The 20,775-nt window shown below is 39.6% G+C and overlaps 1 protein-coding gene across 2 annotated transcripts in view; it reads right to left on the bottom strand.

The window, feature by feature from the left end:
* Positions 1–19,883, bottom strand: part of SLC26A5 (solute carrier family 26 (anion exchanger), member 5) — a 21,012-nt gene extending 1,129 nt beyond the window's left edge. The window contains exons 1-17 of one of the 2 annotated variants that reach the window (XM_009572619.1): positions 19,676–19,883; positions 17,769–17,908; positions 14,440–14,550; positions 13,722–13,894; positions 13,033–13,197; positions 10,830–10,982; positions 9,521–9,603; positions 9,284–9,431; positions 7,442–7,555; positions 7,048–7,125; positions 6,090–6,185; positions 5,341–5,447; positions 4,079–4,148; positions 2,541–2,633; positions 1,477–1,599; positions 373–585; positions 49–103 (exon numbers count right to left, since the gene is read on the bottom strand). In XM_009572619.1, the coding sequence (XP_009570914.1) occupies positions 49–103; positions 373–585; positions 1,477–1,599; positions 2,541–2,633; positions 4,079–4,148; positions 5,341–5,447; positions 6,090–6,185; positions 7,048–7,125; positions 7,442–7,555; positions 9,284–9,431; positions 9,521–9,603; positions 10,830–10,982; positions 13,033–13,197; positions 13,722–13,894; positions 14,440–14,550; positions 17,769–17,908; positions 19,676–19,842 (2,089 nt within the window). In that variant the 5' untranslated portion in view covers positions 19,843–19,883. The remainder of the gene's footprint in view (positions 1–48; positions 104–372; positions 586–1,476; positions 1,600–2,540; positions 2,634–4,078; positions 4,149–5,340; positions 5,448–6,089; positions 6,186–7,047; positions 7,126–7,441; positions 7,556–9,283; positions 9,432–9,520; positions 9,604–10,829; positions 10,983–13,032; positions 13,198–13,721; positions 13,895–14,439; positions 14,551–17,768; positions 17,909–19,675) is intronic. The other variant, XM_009572620.1, reaches the window with a different exon arrangement.
* Between the last annotated feature and the right edge of the window lie 892 nt (positions 19,884–20,775).

Below are 20,775 nucleotides of genomic sequence, written 5' to 3'. Positions count from 1 at the left end.
AAAACACAATCTCTCCCACAAAGTTCACAAACCCCCCGCCCAACTCACCACTACAGCTGGCAATACAGACATGGACACCAACTTCTTTGTATTCTTTTATAATCTGCAACAGAGTTAAACTGAAGTTAAACGTGGGTATATCACTGTACAAATTGCAGTTCTGGAACATGTAAGCCAATTACTGTGAAAGCTGCAGTCCACATTCCCCAGTATTCAGCTAAAACTTACAGAGCTACAGAATTAAAACCATGATTAGGTGAGATACTGGATTGTATTTGAGCTGGCATTTATGTCTCACGCTGACAGGTTCCCTATTAGGTACCTCACAAGTTTTCTATGGTTTTTTTTTGGCGGGGGGGAAGCCCTACTTACTGATTTTAATGTTTTTGCTCCAACTGAATCCACAAAGTTCACTGGGGTGAAATCCAGAATTAAAGAGTGGATGTTTGTTTTGGGCTCCACAAAGTGTTCATGCTCATCAGGAGACATGTCTTGCACACTAGCATCTGCAGATGCAAATTTTCCATTTACAGGTAACTCATCATTTGCTATCTCATGTTTTACACTTGCTTCCACGTCGTTAGTCTGGGAGAGAAGATAAGTAAAGCTTAATGACAGCTAATGCTTTTTCAGTGTAGATCCCCTTCCTCCCCATACTCATCTGTTCTTTCAGCCTTTAAAAGGTGTACGGCTCCTAACCATTACAGAAACTGGCTTTATATGCACACATACTTCCATATCTTATGTATATGAAGGTTTATTCTCCTATGCCCAGCCTTTCTACAGTCACATGCAAGCAGCTTAAAGCTGTTATCTTAGGAGTGAATTACCCATTTCCTTCAAACACTGACACCCATTCGTATGTTTTTTCTCCATTTCCTTGCCTTATCCCTGCTGATCCTGTCAAGGCCTATATATTCAAAAGAAGCGATTAGGCTCTTAAGTTAGGCATTTGGTTGGTTCCCCATGGTAAAAAGCACACACCAGCTCCCACCATGGGGGTGAATTTAAACATGCACAAGACCACAAGCATGTTTCAAACAGTCCTTCTCAATGTACCTCCCTCACTTAACCATGCCAGGATCAGCAGTGCAGATAGCACCTTTTTATTACAGGGGCTGCTAATTCGAATTAATTTTATATCCTATTTCTGCATGATTATTCCAAGTGTGTGGGGAGGGGCAGAGCTAGGGTCCCTACAATTTCTGCCAACACCACTGCTGAGACAGTATGACAGTGTGGAAAGGCTCTGCTCCGCTATGTGCTACCTGAATGTAATCAAGGTTCAACACAATTATCCAATCCAGCCATGAGCCCCTGATCCTTAATGCTGTTCCCTCAGTAGCCTGTACACACTGCACACAGTGCTTGCTCCCTAAGCCTTCCTAGCCGAGTAGCACTCTCTACCTTGTATAAACAAGAACGGTAACACTAGAAAGCAGCATGTTAGCTGATAAAGCAGGGGTGAATATTTACCGAAGAACGCACTAGTTTCAACACAGCTTTCTTTCTGTGTTCATTTGCCGCCTTTATTTCCCTGGCATGCCTCTTCTGGGCTTTTCTCCTTGCTGCTAATACAGCACAAGGGTCTACTCCAGTCTGTCATGAAAAGAAAACACGATCAGAGGAGATTCAGCTTGTCAGGATGACATTGCAGTATCAATTAGCACTGAATTCATCACTGTCAAATTTAAAACACAAGCTTGCATTGTTCAGCTTCCCTTGGTGGGGGTGAGAACAGTATAAAGTAAGAAGGAATAATCTTGCAAGCACTGTGTTAACAAGATGAGGAAGAGATGCATCACATTCTTTTCTTGAAATCGGAGAGTGCCATGTTTCAACCGAATACTGATTCAAGTGCAGAGAGCAAAGGGGAGAGAAGTGCATTTGGACATAAATCACTAATGCTTCTTGGTTTGTGAAGGTAAGTACCACCCACCTGTTTTGTATAAGACTCATCATGGGAGCTACAGAAAAAATTTTTCAGAAATTAGTAAGGGTACAAGTGCTGCTGCGTCAGGCAGTTCTGCCCTTAGCTAGTTCTGTTATTGCCATTCCCACCCAATCAAACACGGGTTAGGCAGGAGGTGAGGCATACTCTGTATTCAGGTAATTTGTTGCTCATGAGAGGCATTAAATGCCCACAGTATTCCATGGTCTTAGACTCCAGTAAAGTTTGTCACCCAAGAAGGAAGCTTTTATTCCCAGACATTTTGTTTTCAGTTCAGCAACTACTTATTTCCTTCTGAAAAAAAATGTGCTTGACCAGTTTGTGCTCTGTAACCACCAGACCTTCCATTCACAAGCGGCTAGTATTAAGCTACACTTTGTCCGTTTATTCCCTCCCACCATGTTGTTGCTTCCTAAGATGATCTGCAGTTGGCTGGAGTGTCACCTTCTCATATTTTACTGATCACCAGGGGCCACAGGCTGAGAGACACTGTGCTAGGGGCTACGCTAAAGGGGCTGAAAGATGAGCATATTTCAGAAGCAAGTTTGAATTTTCAAGACACAGATATTAAAGAATTTGCTTTCCTCACCTTTTTCTTCAGTGCACTTGTATATGACTCGCTATTGGCAAAATAAAGTGATGCATTAGCTTGAAATATTTTTATTCCAGGATATTCTTTAACCTAAGAAAAAGAATATTGGATGTACACAGTTAAGTATTGCCTGCACTAGAAGAAAAGCACCTGTGTGATCACAAGACACATGAACATGCAGCCCAACAGCCAACCCTGAATGGCTATCAGCATATGTCAAACAAAGAAGGTCAGCACTGTTGTGAGCAAAGCCAATCAGAAGATCAGAACTTCCACCTTTCCCAGTGTAATGTTGCACACAATCAATGCCATGTAACATTTCTCCTTCTTTATAACAATGAAATGTACAGCCATAAAAAGGAATTAAATATTTGCAGTTCTCTGATGTTGCTATCTGCAGCTGGTGTTACATTAGGAAACCATGCAGATCTAGGAATGCTTCCTTTTAGCCTCCCTTTCTACAGGCATAATGACTTATTTCTCTCTTTCTCTGTCTCTTTTTCTTTCTTGTCTCCTCTTTCAAATCTTTGGTTTTAAATAGGCCTTCAGAAAGGTCGTGATATCACTTCTTTCCTCTACTTTTAATGAAGTCATCTCTGACAGGCTGCACTCTGACATTTTACATGCAAATAACCTGGCCAGCAGCAGAGATCCAGCCTGCCATACGCTGCCAACCCCATCTTTATAGAGGAGGAGGAAATGCTAACTGCATTCAGTATAACAAAAATGGAGTCTCCTTTTCATACAGGTATAAACATGCCCACATATACTTTTGCTTTGTATCATATTCAAAGCAGAACTGCTGGTGAGAGAATGTTTTCAGATTACAGCATCATCTTTTCACATAGGTTCTTAGACTGGTTTCTTAGGAAAGGGAAATGTAGTCTTCATAGCAGCATCTCTGAGAACATGGCAGAGAGCACAGAAAATTGTAGTTGCCGTTTGTGAATAAATACAGCATGTTTATATCCATTATATTGACAGAATGTACTGCTTCCACTGACTTTTGGTTGAACAAAATGGCATTTATAAGAAGCTAAGTGCATGGCGAGCCATTATGCCATTAATCACATATATTTAATGAGCAGGGGATGGGTGGAGGCAGGGAGATGCTATTTTGAACAGTTTGTGCAATTCTGAAGAACAGATCAGTTTGGGTCCTGGGTTCCATGGATTTCATGCAATACTGCCACACAAGTAAAGAAGGTGGCCTTGTATGCACTTGTGTATATAACAGGTTTAGCAGTGGTATTCCTACAAACCTTACCATTTTGTACAAGCTAGTACAATGGAACTAGTATACAGGTTACTTTTAATCACCTCCTGGTCAAATGTACATGCAGTACAAAAAGCTAGCATTTTGAACAAAATAGCTTTTACTACTAAAATCCAATTTATTTTCCTCCCCTTCAACACAGGTGAACGCCAGGCAGACAGTACTATATGTGCAGTACGGTAGGGCTAAGCAGCAAATTGCCACAGTCGTCTTTGCTCCACTACATAAAACTCTTCAATGCAGAAGAATACACTCCTACCTCTTGGTACTCTTCCACATCACAGTAGATGTCAGTGTCAGGAATCTGACCAAGGATTCTGTATTGAGGGCTAGAGAGAAATGGAAACAAATGTTTCAGTATCATCACTTATAAAGTGGAAAAGTGAGTATTCAATACAGGTTGACACTTATTTTAAATGGTCATTCTGCAGTGTCTGTCTGGTACAGGCTTATCTAAACGTGGTCAAATGCAGTGGGCAGTTTATAGCAGGAACATCATAACGGGGCCATTGGGTGACTAGACAAGTTTGCTTCTGACAGTGCAAAAACAATTTAGAAACTTAGCACTGTAATGTTGTCATCTTCTGAAAAGTATGGGCCAAAGCACGCAAAGGTACAGGGCAAATTCTCTTTGGCGTGAACTGGTGCAACTCCATTGACTATCTTGCAAATATAGAAACTCATACTGCCAGAAAACATGCTGCAATTTCAAAGAGTCACTCTGCTCCCAGGACAGTGCCTGAGAAAATGAATATTCCTAACTCACAAGCAGTGCGACAGCAAAGTACATTGCTGTTCTGTTTGCAAGAACAAAACTGTACAGACATGGCAGAAAAATACTCTTATTTTTGCAGAACGGAAATCTCAGAATTTGGTTTCATTCCAATACAGACTGAAACGAACACTTTAATACATTTTCACCTAGATATCCCAGACCTTGAGCCTAGAAGCCTCGCATAACAGTCCTATCCACACGTGCAAGAAATCATTTTGCCATAGACCTGGAAAGCTTCACAGTAAAAACTTCGCACTTTGAATGGGGAGAGAGGAGAAGTGATTTGAAAAACTAGAAGGGTAGGCACAATTTTCTGATGAATTAGAACTTTCTTATAAAATACCTAAACATTCATCTAGTGATAACCTAACACAACTTCTGCTTGACTGTGACAATTAGTGCACACAAAATGTAACCATACTGAAACTAGCATCAAGCAGATTTGAATTTCTGAACTTTAGGCATTAAAAAAAGTAAACAAGAAGATTAACCAATCTAAGAAATCGAAAATCTTCTGTTTATTATTGAAATTGCAAGTTTCATGCCCTCTAGAAATATTGTTCTCAGAAAAATAAAATGTGAACCCTGGGTCAAAGCCACAGGGCATGACCTACATTATGAAGCAGATTCGATACTGCATGCAGTTGAAGAGGTTGGAAAGGTCTTCTGCTTATTTGCAACCCTTAAACAAACAAAACCACATAGAAGATCAGCAAATACTAATTTTGATAAAGAAGAAATCTGACCTTTGTGTTCTGTAAATAATGGTTATCATTGCAAACGCTACTGCAGTAAGCAAACCATAGTCTAGTCCCAGGAAAAGAGAAGCCACAAAAGCTACCACCCAGATGGCCTAAAACAAAGAAAAGCTCTGAATTATTATGCATCCTTTTCTGTTAACCGCAAAAACAATAGCATAATTCAGCATCAAAACCTATGTATCACTTCTGTTCAGGAATAGGCTATAATGTAATCCATCATGATAGCAGACTGTAATTGCCTTAACCTTTCAGAAGGGCATAGAAGCTCAAGGCTCACTTCCATTAGCCAGTTAATCGAGGAGAAAAATGCGACCAAATTGTTCCCGACGATACACTCTTAGTTCTGGCCCACTCCAGCCAGGTTTTTGGTTTGTCTTAAAAGACAGCAAATACCTTCAAGTAGTTTTCTTTGTTACTCTCTACTTCAAATTCTTCTCAGACATTCCCACAGCCTTCAGTGCAGTTCCCATAGCAACACTGCAAAAGCTTTGCTTTTACTGCAACCAAACTACTTCTGACCTGAGTTTAAGGTTGTTGAACAACAATAAAAACATTCTTGTATGCAACAGCTCACGCTCCTAGGGTACTTACAGCTCCACATCTTATGTTCATCTGCAATGCAACACCAATTTATAACTCCTTGATAAGTTTCTACCCTGTGTTGGGGGTTAGGAAGAAAAGGAACAACAAATTTAATACAGTAAAATATATGCACTGAGCTGCGTATTGCTCACCAATTCAATCTTACTGGTTCTCCAGAAGTGCGCGATGTCTCCAAATTGTTTAAACATTCCTTTCAGGTTCACCATTACAATTGCAGCTAGCACTGTCTAGGGATATTACACAAATACAATTTTCAGAAGCAAAATAAACCCAATGCCAAATAAAAACTTCAAAGAATCACAAATAACCATATTTCTGTGATTTGTACAACTGATACAAGTCTACTGAACAGATGTTCCATTCAACTTTTCAAGTAGTTCAGTGGAGATATGCTTTTACTGGAGCTGCAGAAACGGCAAGCCAGAGTCAGTACAGCTTGATTTAGTCTTCCTGGCAAGAGAAGTCACGTATTCCTGAGCTCCATACAATTACAGTGCCTGTAGTGCCTGAAGCAGCTAGACTATAATCTCAAATTCAAGTTTCTCTACAATATACTGCAACGTTTCCTGCAAGTGTCATATAGGTGTAACCCAAGGTACATCTCCTATTAAAAAAAAACAGGAATTGCATGTTATCCTATGCAGGATTTAGAACCAAACTTTTTTTCTTTTTAAGTGAGAATATATTTATTCACGTAAATATATTTTTATGTAAATAAGTAAAACTGCAGCAAAACCAACTCATAATGCTGAGCCATCACCTAGCCCTAACCCTTTCCCAGCTGAGCTGTTACTTTAAAAGAAAGTAATTTTTTAACCTCTTCCCAGAATTCCTATGCTGCAAAGGGGAATTGTGTGAAGGTATCATTTTAATGTTTCTAAAGACAGAGTCCAGAATGTCCAGTATTAAAAACAACAACAACAAAAAAAGCATGCCGGATCCCTCAAAAATGCATACAAAATTTAAAGGTTTCAGGATCAAAGCCTAACTGTGTTTGCTTACTAAGGATCCCACAATCTCTATTTTAAGCAATACTCGCTGGCCTCTGTTCACTGACAATGCAATGCCTAACAGGCAAAACTCCCTTACCTGTGGAAGTGGTTCGAAGAGGTATCCGATAGCCACAATTACCAACAGAACCATAATTGAAGACAGTGCACCTGCAATCTGAACAAAAGAAGCAAGAAATGATGGCAGAATATTAAGAAGTGCCCCCAAAGGGTAATATTACTGACTAGCTAACCCCTCTCATGCTTTCCACAAGGCTGGCTGTTCAAGTGGCCTTTGATCCCTCCCACTCAGTTCATCCGTTTTGACTGTCGTGCAGCTGCTACCCTGGCCTAACCTGGATTTGAACATGGGAAATTCCAGTTACTCCTTCTGGCCCAGGCAGAGAAATCTGGCAATCTAGTGAAGCTTCAGACTTTAGCTTTGGAGGTCCAAAAAGCATACTTTGTTTGGCTCAAAATTTGGGTTTACATACCTGAGTTTTCCCACCAGTGCTTTCCTGAACAAGACTCCGAGACATTGAGCAAGTGATTGAAAAGCTTTGGAAAAATGACCCCACAGAGTTGCATATTCCCAAGGCAATAAGTTCCTGCATTAAACAATAGAGCAAAACAAAAGGCAGTTATACCTAGCAACCGTATGAAGCTGGAGCTATCCATACGTATTAATAACCACATCTTATTTACAGTGCTTTCTAGCAACCTTATTGTAGAGAATAAGCAACCTTATTGTAGCTTATACTTGTGGTTCTCACACATGCGCAAGTTGATGCATGTTAAATCATGTGTTAAATAAAGTATCTGATGAAGTGTTCAAGACACTTCCTGTCCTTAAATGTTACTGTAATGAGTCACACTGAAAACTAAAAGGAATGACAGCATTTCTTGTTTTGAGGACTTCTTCAGCTTGGGGATAACTTGAATTTTAACACTGAATATACATGGAAAATGGTTTCTTATACAAACACTGTTCTTTGCTTCCCACTCTAAGCTATCTGTTTAGTACTATTAGAACCAAGAGCAGCCTTGGCTGTGTTTCCATGGGTGGTAATCCATTGCTGTACATGAAAAAACCAACGTGTGTCCACTGTTTCATCAGGAAGATCCCACATGAGAACTGTTATCATGAGCGAGATCAGAGCTCCATCTACCTCAGTACTGTGTTTGTGATGCCTACAGAAGTATTTGCTTGTAATGAGGCCTCCCCAGATTACTCTGCATCCCACTATTTGTAACCGAGGTGATTAGGATTATACATTTTCAATAGTTCTCAATGAGTTTTTCTCTTTGCATTTGTACAATACTTTTTTGATTCATTTAAATGCTCAGCACGCATTGCATCAGGTGACAAGGAGTTCCATAGTTTAACATCCAGGTGAAGTGGCATCTGGCACGTCCTGAGGAAAAAGATCTAGATGCTTAACTCAGGTCAGTGATGATTACTTTAACTAACATAAATAGCGCTGATTCCATTCATGCAGCTACAGATTTGTCCTCTTCTCTCTTTGGGTAACAGAAAACAATGATAGGAAGGATGAGATTCATCTGACCAGATATAAAAATCTGTAGGTAAGTGTCATTTAAACTCCATTTACTCTCATTTTGAGAAGGGGGAACAGCTGATCTGTGCTGTGTCAGATGCTTGTTCTAGGAAATGAGTTACAGCGTATGAACTCTGTCTCCCTTGACACCACAATGATATTAACCAATAATCCGATTGCAATATTGATTCTAAATTGCACAGGAAGGACAGAGTAGGTGAGGATGACATATCGTTTTAGTTTTAGAGAGTCCCTAACCACAGCCTTTATCACTCAAATCATGATCAGAATGCTAACTACAGACAGGGCCAATTGCTGCCCCAGAAAATGATGAGCTGCCTATTTGCTATGGGTGGGAATAAAAAGAAACTATAAAACATAATTGGAATTTCTAAATCTTAGATAATAGTTCTTTGACACATAAGGCATTGTATTTATCACATGGGAACTCTACGCTTCACTCTATTACAGAAAGCAGAGATAAAGTAGCTGCCCATCAGGACAGTAGTCTGTCCCAACAATTAATATTCATGCATAAGCCCAAGTCTAACGAAGCAAGTTTCCCAAAATGAAGCTAAAAGTGAAACTGGTTATTAAAACACAGCCAGAAGAAGAACTTAAAAGAATTCCTAGCATTTAAATGCGTAGGATATCAAAAACCTGACCTGATTCCACTATGAAAGAAAAACTCATTTTTGTCCAATATCCCATTCTACTTTAACGATGTGACAAAGGTGCTACTAAGAATTTTCAACAAAGTAACCCCAGTACTTTTACCTGATTCCCATCAATGGTGTAACCATGTTTAAGGGCAAAGATCTTGGCCATTGATACAGCCATTGAAAATCCAACTATTGCTATTGCTATCGCATCCACAAATATTGCTGGGATGAGCTGAATCTCAGGAACTGCTGGTGCACGTAACCTTGGAGATGAAATAAATATTTACAAATTACTATACTAAAAGCTACATACAGAAAAGGTATAGTTTGAATAAGAAAATATCATCCCTACCCTTGAGGAATATTCCCAACAACATCCACTCTGTATGACTCACTCAGATTCATTCCAGCTGAAACTCCTGTGCCAATAATTACCTAAAAATCCACAAACACACTTGTAAACATCAGCTAGAAAGAGAGAAAGCCACCTGAAGAACTAATAACAGTTAGCTGTTTATGAATAACGCACACAAGGGATTACATTTATTTGTCAATCAGTTTTCAGGGGGTAAAGAAGCAGATAAAAAGGAGGAAGTATCACAAATTTCCCTCCATCATTTATAAAGTTTCTTGGAAACAGTTAAATGGAACATGCTATGGTGTGATCTGAATCACTCGAATTCCCTTTGCCTGAGCCAAGCTCAGGCAGAATAGTGTATTGGGAAATTAAATGCAAGGACAAGCCAAGGATGTCTGCACTGCCATATTTTCATGTGCATAACCTGCACGCTATCTGTAAACAGAACTGGTGCAGCAGCAGTGAAAGGAACAGGTGTAAGATCGCTTTGTGATCTTTACTGTCAAACAATACCCTATTACACAACCTCCACCCATCTCTCAACAGCATTCCTTTTCTTTGTTCCTTCTATCTATATTGTACCCATACCTTCAGTTATTCCCTTTCTTGGCTCTGATTTTGTGCCGGTTGTTTGAGAGCTCTAGTTATCCACGAACTCAATTTTAAATCCAACCACTTCTAAAGGTGAAAGATTATCTGAGATGTGGGCTTGTGTGTATTAAAATACATGGATAAAGCAGACTATCTTAGAGCAGTAATTTGAAACAGAATCAATGCTGCAGTCAGTTGTCAGTCTCAGAAACAGAGAAAGGAAGGTAAGTATTAAGTCCCACTGGTTCCTGCTCTTCTTTCTACCACTGCATTTTAAAAAGCAAGCAAGCAAGCCCTGCAGAACCTCTGAAACAGGCATCGGTAAGCACCTTCCTCCAGGAGGGGGTTCTGAGCTCTTGGACTCCAAGTGGAAAATGCCACTCAGAGGCATGTCTCGCAGAGAATTATTCAGGTGCTGCAACTCCAGGGTAGAGTGGGTTTTACAACAAATCTCTACCTACCCAATTGCCATAGGGGACTGTGGGTGTTTAACTCCATTTTCAATTCTTCTTTGGGACTTTATGCCTAAAACTTGGGCACATCTGTTCCTAACCTTATGAGTATCCAAACCTTCAACTGCATCAAGCCTCAAATGAATTATGTGCAAAAGAAGTTGCTCTAAAGCTCAATAAGACTTGATAGAAAATGAGATAGTTTCTACAGATTTAGAATAGTTATATAATTTAGCTACAGAATTTCACAACTGGCTTACCACAATGATCTCCATAGGAATAGGAACTGGAAGCTTCTTCTTAAACCGGAGATTAATTTCCTTTCCAATCAACAATAGAACAATGCATGTTAATCCAACAATCAATGCAGCAATATTGGTCGTTGTTATTTTTGAAAGCACAGCAGCTATGCTCTGTAACACAACAGAAGTATCATAATTATTCCCAAGAAAATACAATCTTTATGGAGATTTGCCACAAAAGAGCAAATTATACACTGCTGTTCAGCTGTGTTTTTAATCTGCATTTACAACCACAGTGAATCAGTGCCTTACCAAAATCCCCATTGTTCCCACAAAACACAGAAGTTCAGAGTCTCTCAGCGAGGGAGATGCACTTGCAATCATTTACAGTATCAGTCTTCCTCAAATGGGACAAAAATTTGGAGAAAAAACTATCCTGGGGGAAAAAGTCTAAACCAAACCACACTTCTTATCCTCAACATTTTCACACATATTTCATACTGGCAGCTACCTGGAAGCAGTAAATGCAAACTCCTTCTAATACCTTCAAATATTCTTTGGCAAGTCACATCTACTTAGAGCTGCATAAACCATTCTAAAACGATAAAGCTGCTGATACAACCATTGAGGTTACCATAGCAATATGATTAAATAACAGTGATCTTGCAACACTGCTGAACTGGCCATTATTCCAAGTATCTTTTAGTTGAAAACACTATTAAAAGGGTGTTAGGAAAGAAAGTTTGCTGGAACACACAAGTTGCTAGAGGGTAAATGATTCCCCTACCAATTACTCCTCTTTCTTCCACTGCATTTAAAAAACCAAAAATAAATAAACGACCTCTGGAGAGGTCTTTGAAAGAAGACGTACCGACCCTTCTTTAGACAGAAGGAAAATTACAGCAACCATCAGGATATTATACATTCAAGATGTCGTGGTAGTATATATTGAATGTATACCTTCCCTCCTATTCGTTTGGCAGTTAGTATGCCTGGTTTCCGGATTAGTGAACTAAACAGCAAATTCAGGAATTAATCATTAGTGCAGCCTTGTTTCCAAAAGGTTTGTTGTATCTGCACAAACATACAAGAAAGATTCCCACAAAGTATTTTCTATAGCCTCCATGTAGTCGAAATCCTGAAGCTTCGTTATTGCTGAGCCATCAATCTGCTCAAAAGCTTGGGTTTTCACAGATATCTGAGATCCTCCCTATCCTTCCACTCAGGAGTCTGCAAAATCAGAGCATTGATTTTGTGATAACAACCTGGGCTTCCTAGACTGGTAGGCAAACCAGATTCAGATGCATTTCAACTCTGCTTGTTCATAACAGCAAGAAAAGTAATGCTCATATAAACTTAAAAGCTTTGGTTGTGATTTCAATTAGAAATGTCCCTTTAAACAAATAATTTGCTGCATGGGATCCATTACATTTTTTTCAGAGCACAACTGTCAATTTTAAAGTCAAGGGAACAAGAGCTTTTGGTTTTAGCTAAGTCACACTAACCAAATCATAGCTTTAAACTGCATGGTTTTTCTTCTGTTCTCTCGCATCACTGTACATTAGACAGAAGGTGAGTGGAAGATTAGGCTATGAATTATGTCAAATACTGGGTCCCTACATGCTCTGAACAATCAGTTTTAATGGTTAGGGTCTTCAATAAATAGCAATGTTTTACACCAGTGTCCTTATTTCAAAATAGTTTTTCCCACTACTCTAAAGAACAGGTACATTTATGATGACACAGCACTTTGTGTCCAACCATACTACAAAACAGCTTACAAATAGGAAATGAAGAATACTCCCATCAGGAATTGTGTGTAAAATTAAAGAAATACAGACTGGGCAAGGTTCTGAGAATAACATTTCCTAGCTTTGCAAAACGTGTCTAGTCTACAGTGAAGCATTTCAGTAGCACATTTCCCCACGATGTACAAGAGACTTGCTTCAATGAACATTATCTGTTCATATTACAAAACTACATTTAGCAGAATCCTAAAATCTGACCATCTCAGACTGTGCTGATCTATCAAATCAACCCAGGCGGCACTTTAAGATGCTCATACACTGCTATGGCACTTAAAAACCTCATACCCAGTTTTGAATACTTAAGTATTATTCTACTTAGTGCCAAAATAATCAAAAAAATAAATCAGGAAAAGGCTTAAGTACTAGCTCCAGACAACACAGAATTTGCATGTTTAGTAAATGTAGTTACTCACATATACAACTGAGAGGGGTCCACTGTATCGGTTAGTCTTAATGCCAAGTAGATACTTTAATTGAGAAGTAAAGACATGAACAGCAGCAGCAGTAGTAAATCCTCGCACCAGAGGCTCTGTTAGATAGATGGCTACAAATCCAAATCGAAGGAGACCTAAACACAACTAATGAAGAAGAGAAATATTAACCATGTTACTCTCACTGCAGCCTGAACATCAGCACTATATAGCAGACAGGCCACAGGACACCTCTTCTTACCTCGATGCCCAAGCCTGATTAGGCAAACCTGAACTTGGCCTTTCTAAAGCCACAGTTCAGTAAGCAGCCATCGCACCAAATCTTCCATGCCACTGGCAGGTGCAATGTGGGATATGGGTAAACATATGTATTTGTACGCATTTATGGACAGAGTAGAGAACATCAGGTTGAGTTTTTCTCACGGGATAGGAAAAAATGAAAGGGGGGAGGTCCCTTTTTTCCCAGTCAAGCCAAGATGCCAGACAAAGACTTGCCTCCAATGTATCCCTCCCTGTTACGTGGCTGCCATGAAGCAGCCTGTATTCTACACAGTGCAGTGCTGAAGCACAAGTCTACTGACAGGGCATCTGCCATGACCCAGCACTCCTTGCAACTGCAAGTCTAGCACCAGCATCTGAACTTGCCCTTACAGCAAACTGCAAGCACATACCTGGATAATTCCTGAAAGAAAGGCGAGAGTCACAGCTACCTGTACCCTCTTGGTATCCCTAGCATGGTAATATTCAGTAACATTAGTAGAATTATAGCCTACAGAAATCATTTCATCAGGCACTTGTCTCACAGCAACGCCACCAACCATCATACTAATCACAGCAAAGGTGCCTGAAATAAGAAGGAGAGGAAAATAGTTGGTTAAAATCCTGGCGTTTTTTTTTTTTAGGAGTGGTTCTTATTAAGAGATATGTGGCACTAAACTATAATAGAGTTTTCTACCTAAATATTGTATTTTTTAGTACCAAAATCTGCTCCAGTAGTCAGCACCATTAAAGCTAGTTAGATGGTGAACATACACCTCTATGGTAAGTAAACCTCATAATTTTTTTCTATCTCAGTTTCTATTATGCAAATTAAAGATTCATCCTGGCCACACAGACAGTTGACTGCAGCGATGAAATTATAGTTCAGGAGTTCACAGCACACATTTCTAGATCTAATCCAATAAAAGATGCTCTTCTATTCCTTCCTAAGTAGGATGGATTAATTAACAATAAAAAATACTGCTAATGTTTGACACATTTGTGTTTCTCCTATTCAGTTAAACTTAAATTTATGGAAAACAACTACATTTCCTATTTCTCCAATTTTATTTTTTACAACTTCATTAAACACACACACACACAGACTTTCAGTTATCCATACAGATATACCTATTGATATGTGCTTGGAGGTTCCAAAAAAAGTATATAGAAAGACAGGATAAAATGAAGAATATAGGCCATATACTGGGGGAACAGCTGCCAGCAAAGCATAGGCTAAACCTAGAAAACAGACACAAATATGTATGTTAGGCAAACAACAAAAAAACCCCATCTGAAGCAAAAGGATTTAAGCCTACTAAAATTGAACTCACCTAACAGGAAATCTAGTGACATGCCACAGGTTTAAAAAACAAGAAATCTTGCAGGGAATACTCTTCAATATGTATAATACTGTATGGCAGTGCCTAGAAACCTGACGGTTTGAGTCAGGAAACCAGAAGTCTCTAATTACAGGCACTGCAGGTGTGTGTGTGTGTGTGTTTGTGTGTACATCTGTGCTCCTGTGCACTCATTGTTTTGCCTTTGCCGCTGGAAGTACTTCTTAATAGCCAACACTTTTTGTTGCTTTTGTTTTCATCTGTCAGAGCATGTAATTAGAAACACCCAAAACCCCCAAACTCCGTAACCAGTGAGACATGTTTGATTTTTCTCCTTGTTTTCTCAGCAGACATGATCTTCGTGGTAATCTATGACTGATTAAACAGTTCCCTCCTCCCTTACCCCAGAACAAGTAGGATGGCATAACAGTTTATGTTTCTGCCAACATGCTCCAAAACGTAAAATAAGCAGAGAATCATTGCTTACAATCTGTAAGGCCATAGAGCTTATACAGTCTGGTATTCTTCCCAAAAATGAAGCCCTTTTTGTTATTAAGCTCTGTCCAGTTCCACGCAGTGGAAGTGTGATCCACACCATTCCTATTTGTAGGGGGGGCTGGCAAGCACAGCAATGGAGCTGTGGGGGAACAGCTCTAAGGGACGCCGGGGAGGGACACCTCCCACGGTGCTGCCCCTCTGCGTGACTGAGTGTGTGCTTATCACGGAACCAGGCTCTCAAGCAAATCGTGTGCACCATGAGATATGGCGCATAACTGTCCCGAGCAGTTCCAGCAAAATCAATAATTCTACACAGCTTGCATTAATGAGAATTATACACCAGAACTGACCAAATGGGCCTCAAGAAGAAAACGCTGTATCCTGGCTTGGCTTGGTTCTCCAATTCGCCTTTGCAAGTGCAGACTCATGACACCTGAGGAAGCTGTGTGTTCTTACCACACTTGGGCAGACTGGTCCAAGTGAGGACCGAAAAGCTGAACGGTCCAGTGCAAATTACAAAAGAAAGCAATGGTTCACCCACCATGGAGAGCTAGTGATACTCGAAAACACCTCTCCCTATTAATTTATTTTTAAACTCAGAGACAAAGCATCAGGTTACAAAGAAAGAATAAAAACAGGAAGGGATCTTCTGTGTCATCCAAGCACTCTTGCGCAGTGTAATAGCTCACACGGCCTTGCCCATGCCCTAAGGAATGTCTGAGTCCTAACCAAGAATCCATATTCCTGTCAGAACTGGACTGATGATATCGTTTATTCTCTTGCAGCAATGAGCTTTTCATTAAGTACTTCTGAAACTCATCACACATATATTTTCTGCCCTGGGGGCTACCTCTCATGCCAAGAGTATCAGCAGAACACCTTGTACTATAACAGCCTAGCCTTTAATATGGTGATGAACTTAACAGAACAAATGACCAGATCTGAAAACCGGTGGTTTCAAAACCAGGAGGGTGGGTCTATGTGAAGTTCCTGATCTGAATACCCTTTTATTCCTTTTCCTTTTCATTTGTACTGGCATTTTTAAAGGCTGTCAGTGCCAAGGAAATAAAGAGATATTGACATGGCAGGAGTTCATGGCTTAAACACCCTGGTCATTGTAGTTCTGCCTGAAATGATTCCTAGGCTTCTTTGAACTCTGCTTGTTATAATTACACCCATTCCAGAAAAATAAAAGTTTAACTTTCGTCTTTTTAGAAAGGGAAAGATTAGGAGCAGTTTAAGGGCATGTCTGCAGTCACCAAAGGAAAGAATAATGTTTAGTTTAAAATGAAGTCACAAAATTAAGTATAAAGTTTACAGCTGATCACTTAAATTCTAGTGTCCTTATCTGGTCATCACATAAACTGTGTTTCAGTACACAACCAGTAATATTTGTGTCTAGTATACGTCAGATTTGCCTGACAGTTAACCACATTACTTATCAGTTTAAGATAAGTTGATGTTTATACTTGTGTAAGAAAAGATATCCTTAATTATAAAAAATTGCACAAAACTGAGAAGCTAAGAAATAAAGAAGTCTCTCCACAGCCTAAGATAGGATATTCCATTGCTTTAATGGGTTACCGCCTACTAAAATGTAGGCTTCTTGGATTTACAGATTAACTCTTCAGACCCGCCTCAGCCTAAAGTGGAACGAATGAGGTGGAAATATGAAATAAGCCAAAACGCAAGTAAACTTATACATGCTTAATTACATTACCCTTAGCATGAGGACTCTTCTGGACTGGGCTCTGCACAAATGCAAGAACTCCCTCTACTCCACGACTTCCTGGGGCAATCTACTATGACTGTGGCAGCTGTCATGAAGCTGCCATTCCCAGAGCAGTGATGGCACCCCATAACGATACTGCTGTAAAAATGCTGTCGCTTTCTAACCTCATAGCAGTTCTGAAACTGATGATAGTAAGGTGTCAGGCTGAACAAAAGATTCCACTGGTCCGGTCACCAAGAGCTGAACAGAACGGTGAACACTGGCTTTCTCTTTGTCTTCCACAGAGCCTGCTCCTGCTTCAGGGCCAGGCTCCACTTGGGGTGAAACTTCCAAGTAATTTAACAGAAACTCCACAGATTTGCAGTCTTGTTATAGAAGATACTTTTGATTTATTTCCACCATGTAAATCATTGCCCACTACTATGGTTCCAGCTTAAACTGGTGACTTCTAGCCTTAAGACAAAAAGAGGGATCAGTCTCTGATTCCTTGCACGTTCTTCTCTGGATGAATTTAAGTTTGGTTACTTTGCAACAGTTGCTCTCCTGAAACATTATGTCTATTAGATATTGCTACCCGCTGTAGGAAATTTGCTACAGTTTTCAGGATGAGGAGATCAGAAAATAACTGGGTGCATTCAGCAAAGGTTTAGACATGCACTTGAATTGTGAAAAGTTGCTCTGTCATCGAGAGCTGTTGGTATTGATCAGAGAGGTAAGCAGTTTTAAGGGAATCAAGATTATGGGCTGGTCTGCAGAATGCTGTACTGATCTCCACACCTGAAATACACATCCTATTCTCATGAGCACCTGTTCAGCAAGCCAAGCACTACCATAAAAGCACACACAGAAAAATCAAAGAGGAGGACAAATAAACCCAGAGAGATACTTACCTTGAGGAAGTTGCATAACTCCAGTGCTTATACCTGAGATAATGTCTCCTAATAAGTATTCCTTCACTGGGTAATGGGGAAGCCATTTTAAAATTGGTAAGAAACTGTAAAGATGAGACTTGGCTTTCTTAGAAGAACAACTGAAAATACAAAGCAGAAAGAAAAAGTTAGACACTAGCGGGGGACAAATGGGTCAAAAAAATTGTCTTGCATCCCTATGCAGGGAAACAGCTCCATTAAAGGCAGGCTCAGGCCCCTGATGACAGTAATTTCTGGACAAAGCTTAAGCACAAACAACTATGACTCCAGTTAATTTATCCCTTTATCATATGTTGGTTGCTGTTTACAAACCTTATGGAACTGGAGAAGAGAATCACAGTCTTGTGAGGCTGGAGGTCAGTGGGAAGTGAAACTGTTCAAGTCCATGCACGACTGAGCAATCATGCAACACTTTTTGCTAAGATCATTCCTAGCAACAATCCCCTGAGGATAACTTGCTTTCTTATAGCAGTTTTCACTCATCAAAGTACTTTGCAATGCTTTTTCCTGTTTCTATTTACTATTTGCGTGCTTTATACTTTTTTGATTATAACATTTTATATTACTATGCTTTTTTTTTTTAAAAAACTATTATTTTACTAATGCTTGTTACTATCACTGGTACTGATAGGCTAACTTTAAAGCTATTTGAGAACATAACCCTTCTTCACCCTGAAAGGAAAGGCACTGAAGCCAGCAACACTGATCCTTGTGTCTCTTAGCACAGTTACTAACCTTTTGAAACCCTGACTCTTGACAAATGAATAGAGCCAGGAAATAAGTATCTCTATCCAGTATTGCCATGCATCATACTTTGTTTGTACTGTGGTAAGAAAGTTTACCCTTGGGTAAATATATAACACTGGGATCATATAAACACTTTTCTGTGTAGGGGAACTGCAAAAGAACTGCAGAGATTTGTTAACATTTCTGAATTCTCATAGGACTAAATTGCAGAAGCCTATTGCTACAAATGAGAAAGGAACTAGAGTCATCCACGCTTCTCCATGTTTAAGCAGATTGAATCACAAGAAGTCACAGCTCAGGAGGATTTTGATCCACATGTTTTTTATTCAGGACAGATAAGTTTTTTGAGGTGGAATTAGGTGCCATTACCATTAGAATGGTTATTCCATCAACCAAAATAAATCTCCAAATGTCAAATCATATGAACAGGAATATTATACAAACAAGCAGTCAGGCAGAAATCATTTGTTGTCTTGCAGAACAAGTTTCTAGCAAGAAATTGAATCAACTCTGCAAATGAAGCGTGGATAAATGTAAAGCTAATGAGAACTTAACTGGAATAAGTTTCTCTTCACTATCCTCTGGTACCACAGAGCAAGAGTTGCACAGTTAAAGACATTTCCTCTCTAACCAGATGATACTCAGATTCCAAGGCAGTTAGTTAAAAGCTACAGAATGCCTCTATTAAGTCCTTATTAAGACTAATAATTTAGATTTCTACACAACTGTCATACACCTCCATTCTCCTTCCATGAAAGGATCACGTGAAGCACAAATTTGGCCATAAGTATTTCCATGTAAAAAGGACAGATACTTTTCTGGGTCTTATGAATTTATGTCACATGATTTGACTAATACTTCACATTCCTAAACTGCATATTTTTCCTTCGCACTTTGATAAAGGTAGTTCAACCAATTTATCCAACATTTTGTAATATAGTTATATATTAACATATAAAAACACATAAACAACTTCATCACAGTCTTACTGAATAATCAAAGTAGAACTAGTGCTTTTATCTCTTAAGTTTCTTTGAAGAGATTACCAGATATGTGCATGAATCAATTAAGAATTAGAATATTTCTAACCAATAAAATAAAGATAAGACAAAAAACCCTACCGACAAGAATGTGCAATCTTCTGTCTTAAAGTCTGAGGTGTTCTTTCTCGTCTGTGCAGCTGTCCTTGCAAGAGCTCTTGGTTATATATTGGTCTCTCCATACAATACCTCTGGGTTTGCTCAAGACATGCTTCATGTTCTTGAGCATGTTCCATAGTTGATCTCATGGAGCAGGAGCCAAAGAAGAACAGTTCCACAGTCTCCACTGAAAAACCTGGTTGCAGACAAAATAAGTTTGGTTATGTGCTGGTTTTCGCTGGGATAGAGTTAATTTTCTTCAGAGTAGCTAATACAGGGCTATGTTTTAATTTGTGCTGAAAACAGTGTTGATAACACAGGGATGTTTTTGTTATTGCTGAGCAGTGCTTACACAGAGTCAAGGCCTTTTCTGCTCCTCACCCCATCCCACCAGTGAGTAGGCTGGGGGTGCACAAGAAGCTGGGAGGGAACACGGCTGGGACAGCTGACCCCAACTGACCAAAGGGATATCTCACACCCTATGACGTCATGCTCAGCATATAAAGCTGGGGGAAGAAGAAGGAAGGGGGGGATGTTTGGAGTGATGGCGTTTGTCTTCCCAAGTAACCGTCACACGTGATGGAGCCCTGCTTTCCTGGAGATGGCTGAATGCCTGGTGCTGATGGGAAGTAGTGAATGAATTCCTTGTTTTGCTTTGCCTGTGTGCGTGCCTTTTGTTTTACTGTCTTTACACAACCCACAAGTTTTCTCACTTTTACTCTCCCGATTCTCTCCCCTATCCCACAGCGGGGAGTGAGTAAGCGGCTGTGTGATACTTAGTTGCCAGCCTGGGTTAAACCATGACAGGTTACTTTTTTAACCTCAGATTTGGCATTTCCTTTCAAAGAATGTATTTTGACAAGCTAGAGACAAGAACTGTGAATGCAGTTTAAAAGCACTAATTAGATAGTCTGTAACGGCAGTGAGTAAATAAACCACACTCTCAATACTGTATGGAAGCCATTAATTTAGGCTTCTCTTAGGTAAAGAAAGTTTTTGCATTAATAACTCTGTAAATAATTGCAGAAACAAAATTGGAAGGCTATATTCATGCTTATCTGGATTTTCCCCCAGTTTTTAAA

This window comes from Fulmarus glacialis, unplaced genomic scaffold (assembly GCF_000690835.1).
Source record: "Fulmarus glacialis isolate BGI_N327 unplaced genomic scaffold, ASM69083v1 scaffold28252, whole genome shotgun sequence".
Taxonomy (NCBI): Eukaryota; Metazoa; Chordata; class Aves; order Procellariiformes; family Procellariidae; genus Fulmarus; species Fulmarus glacialis.
This window is presented reverse-complemented; position numbering and strand designations above follow the sequence as displayed.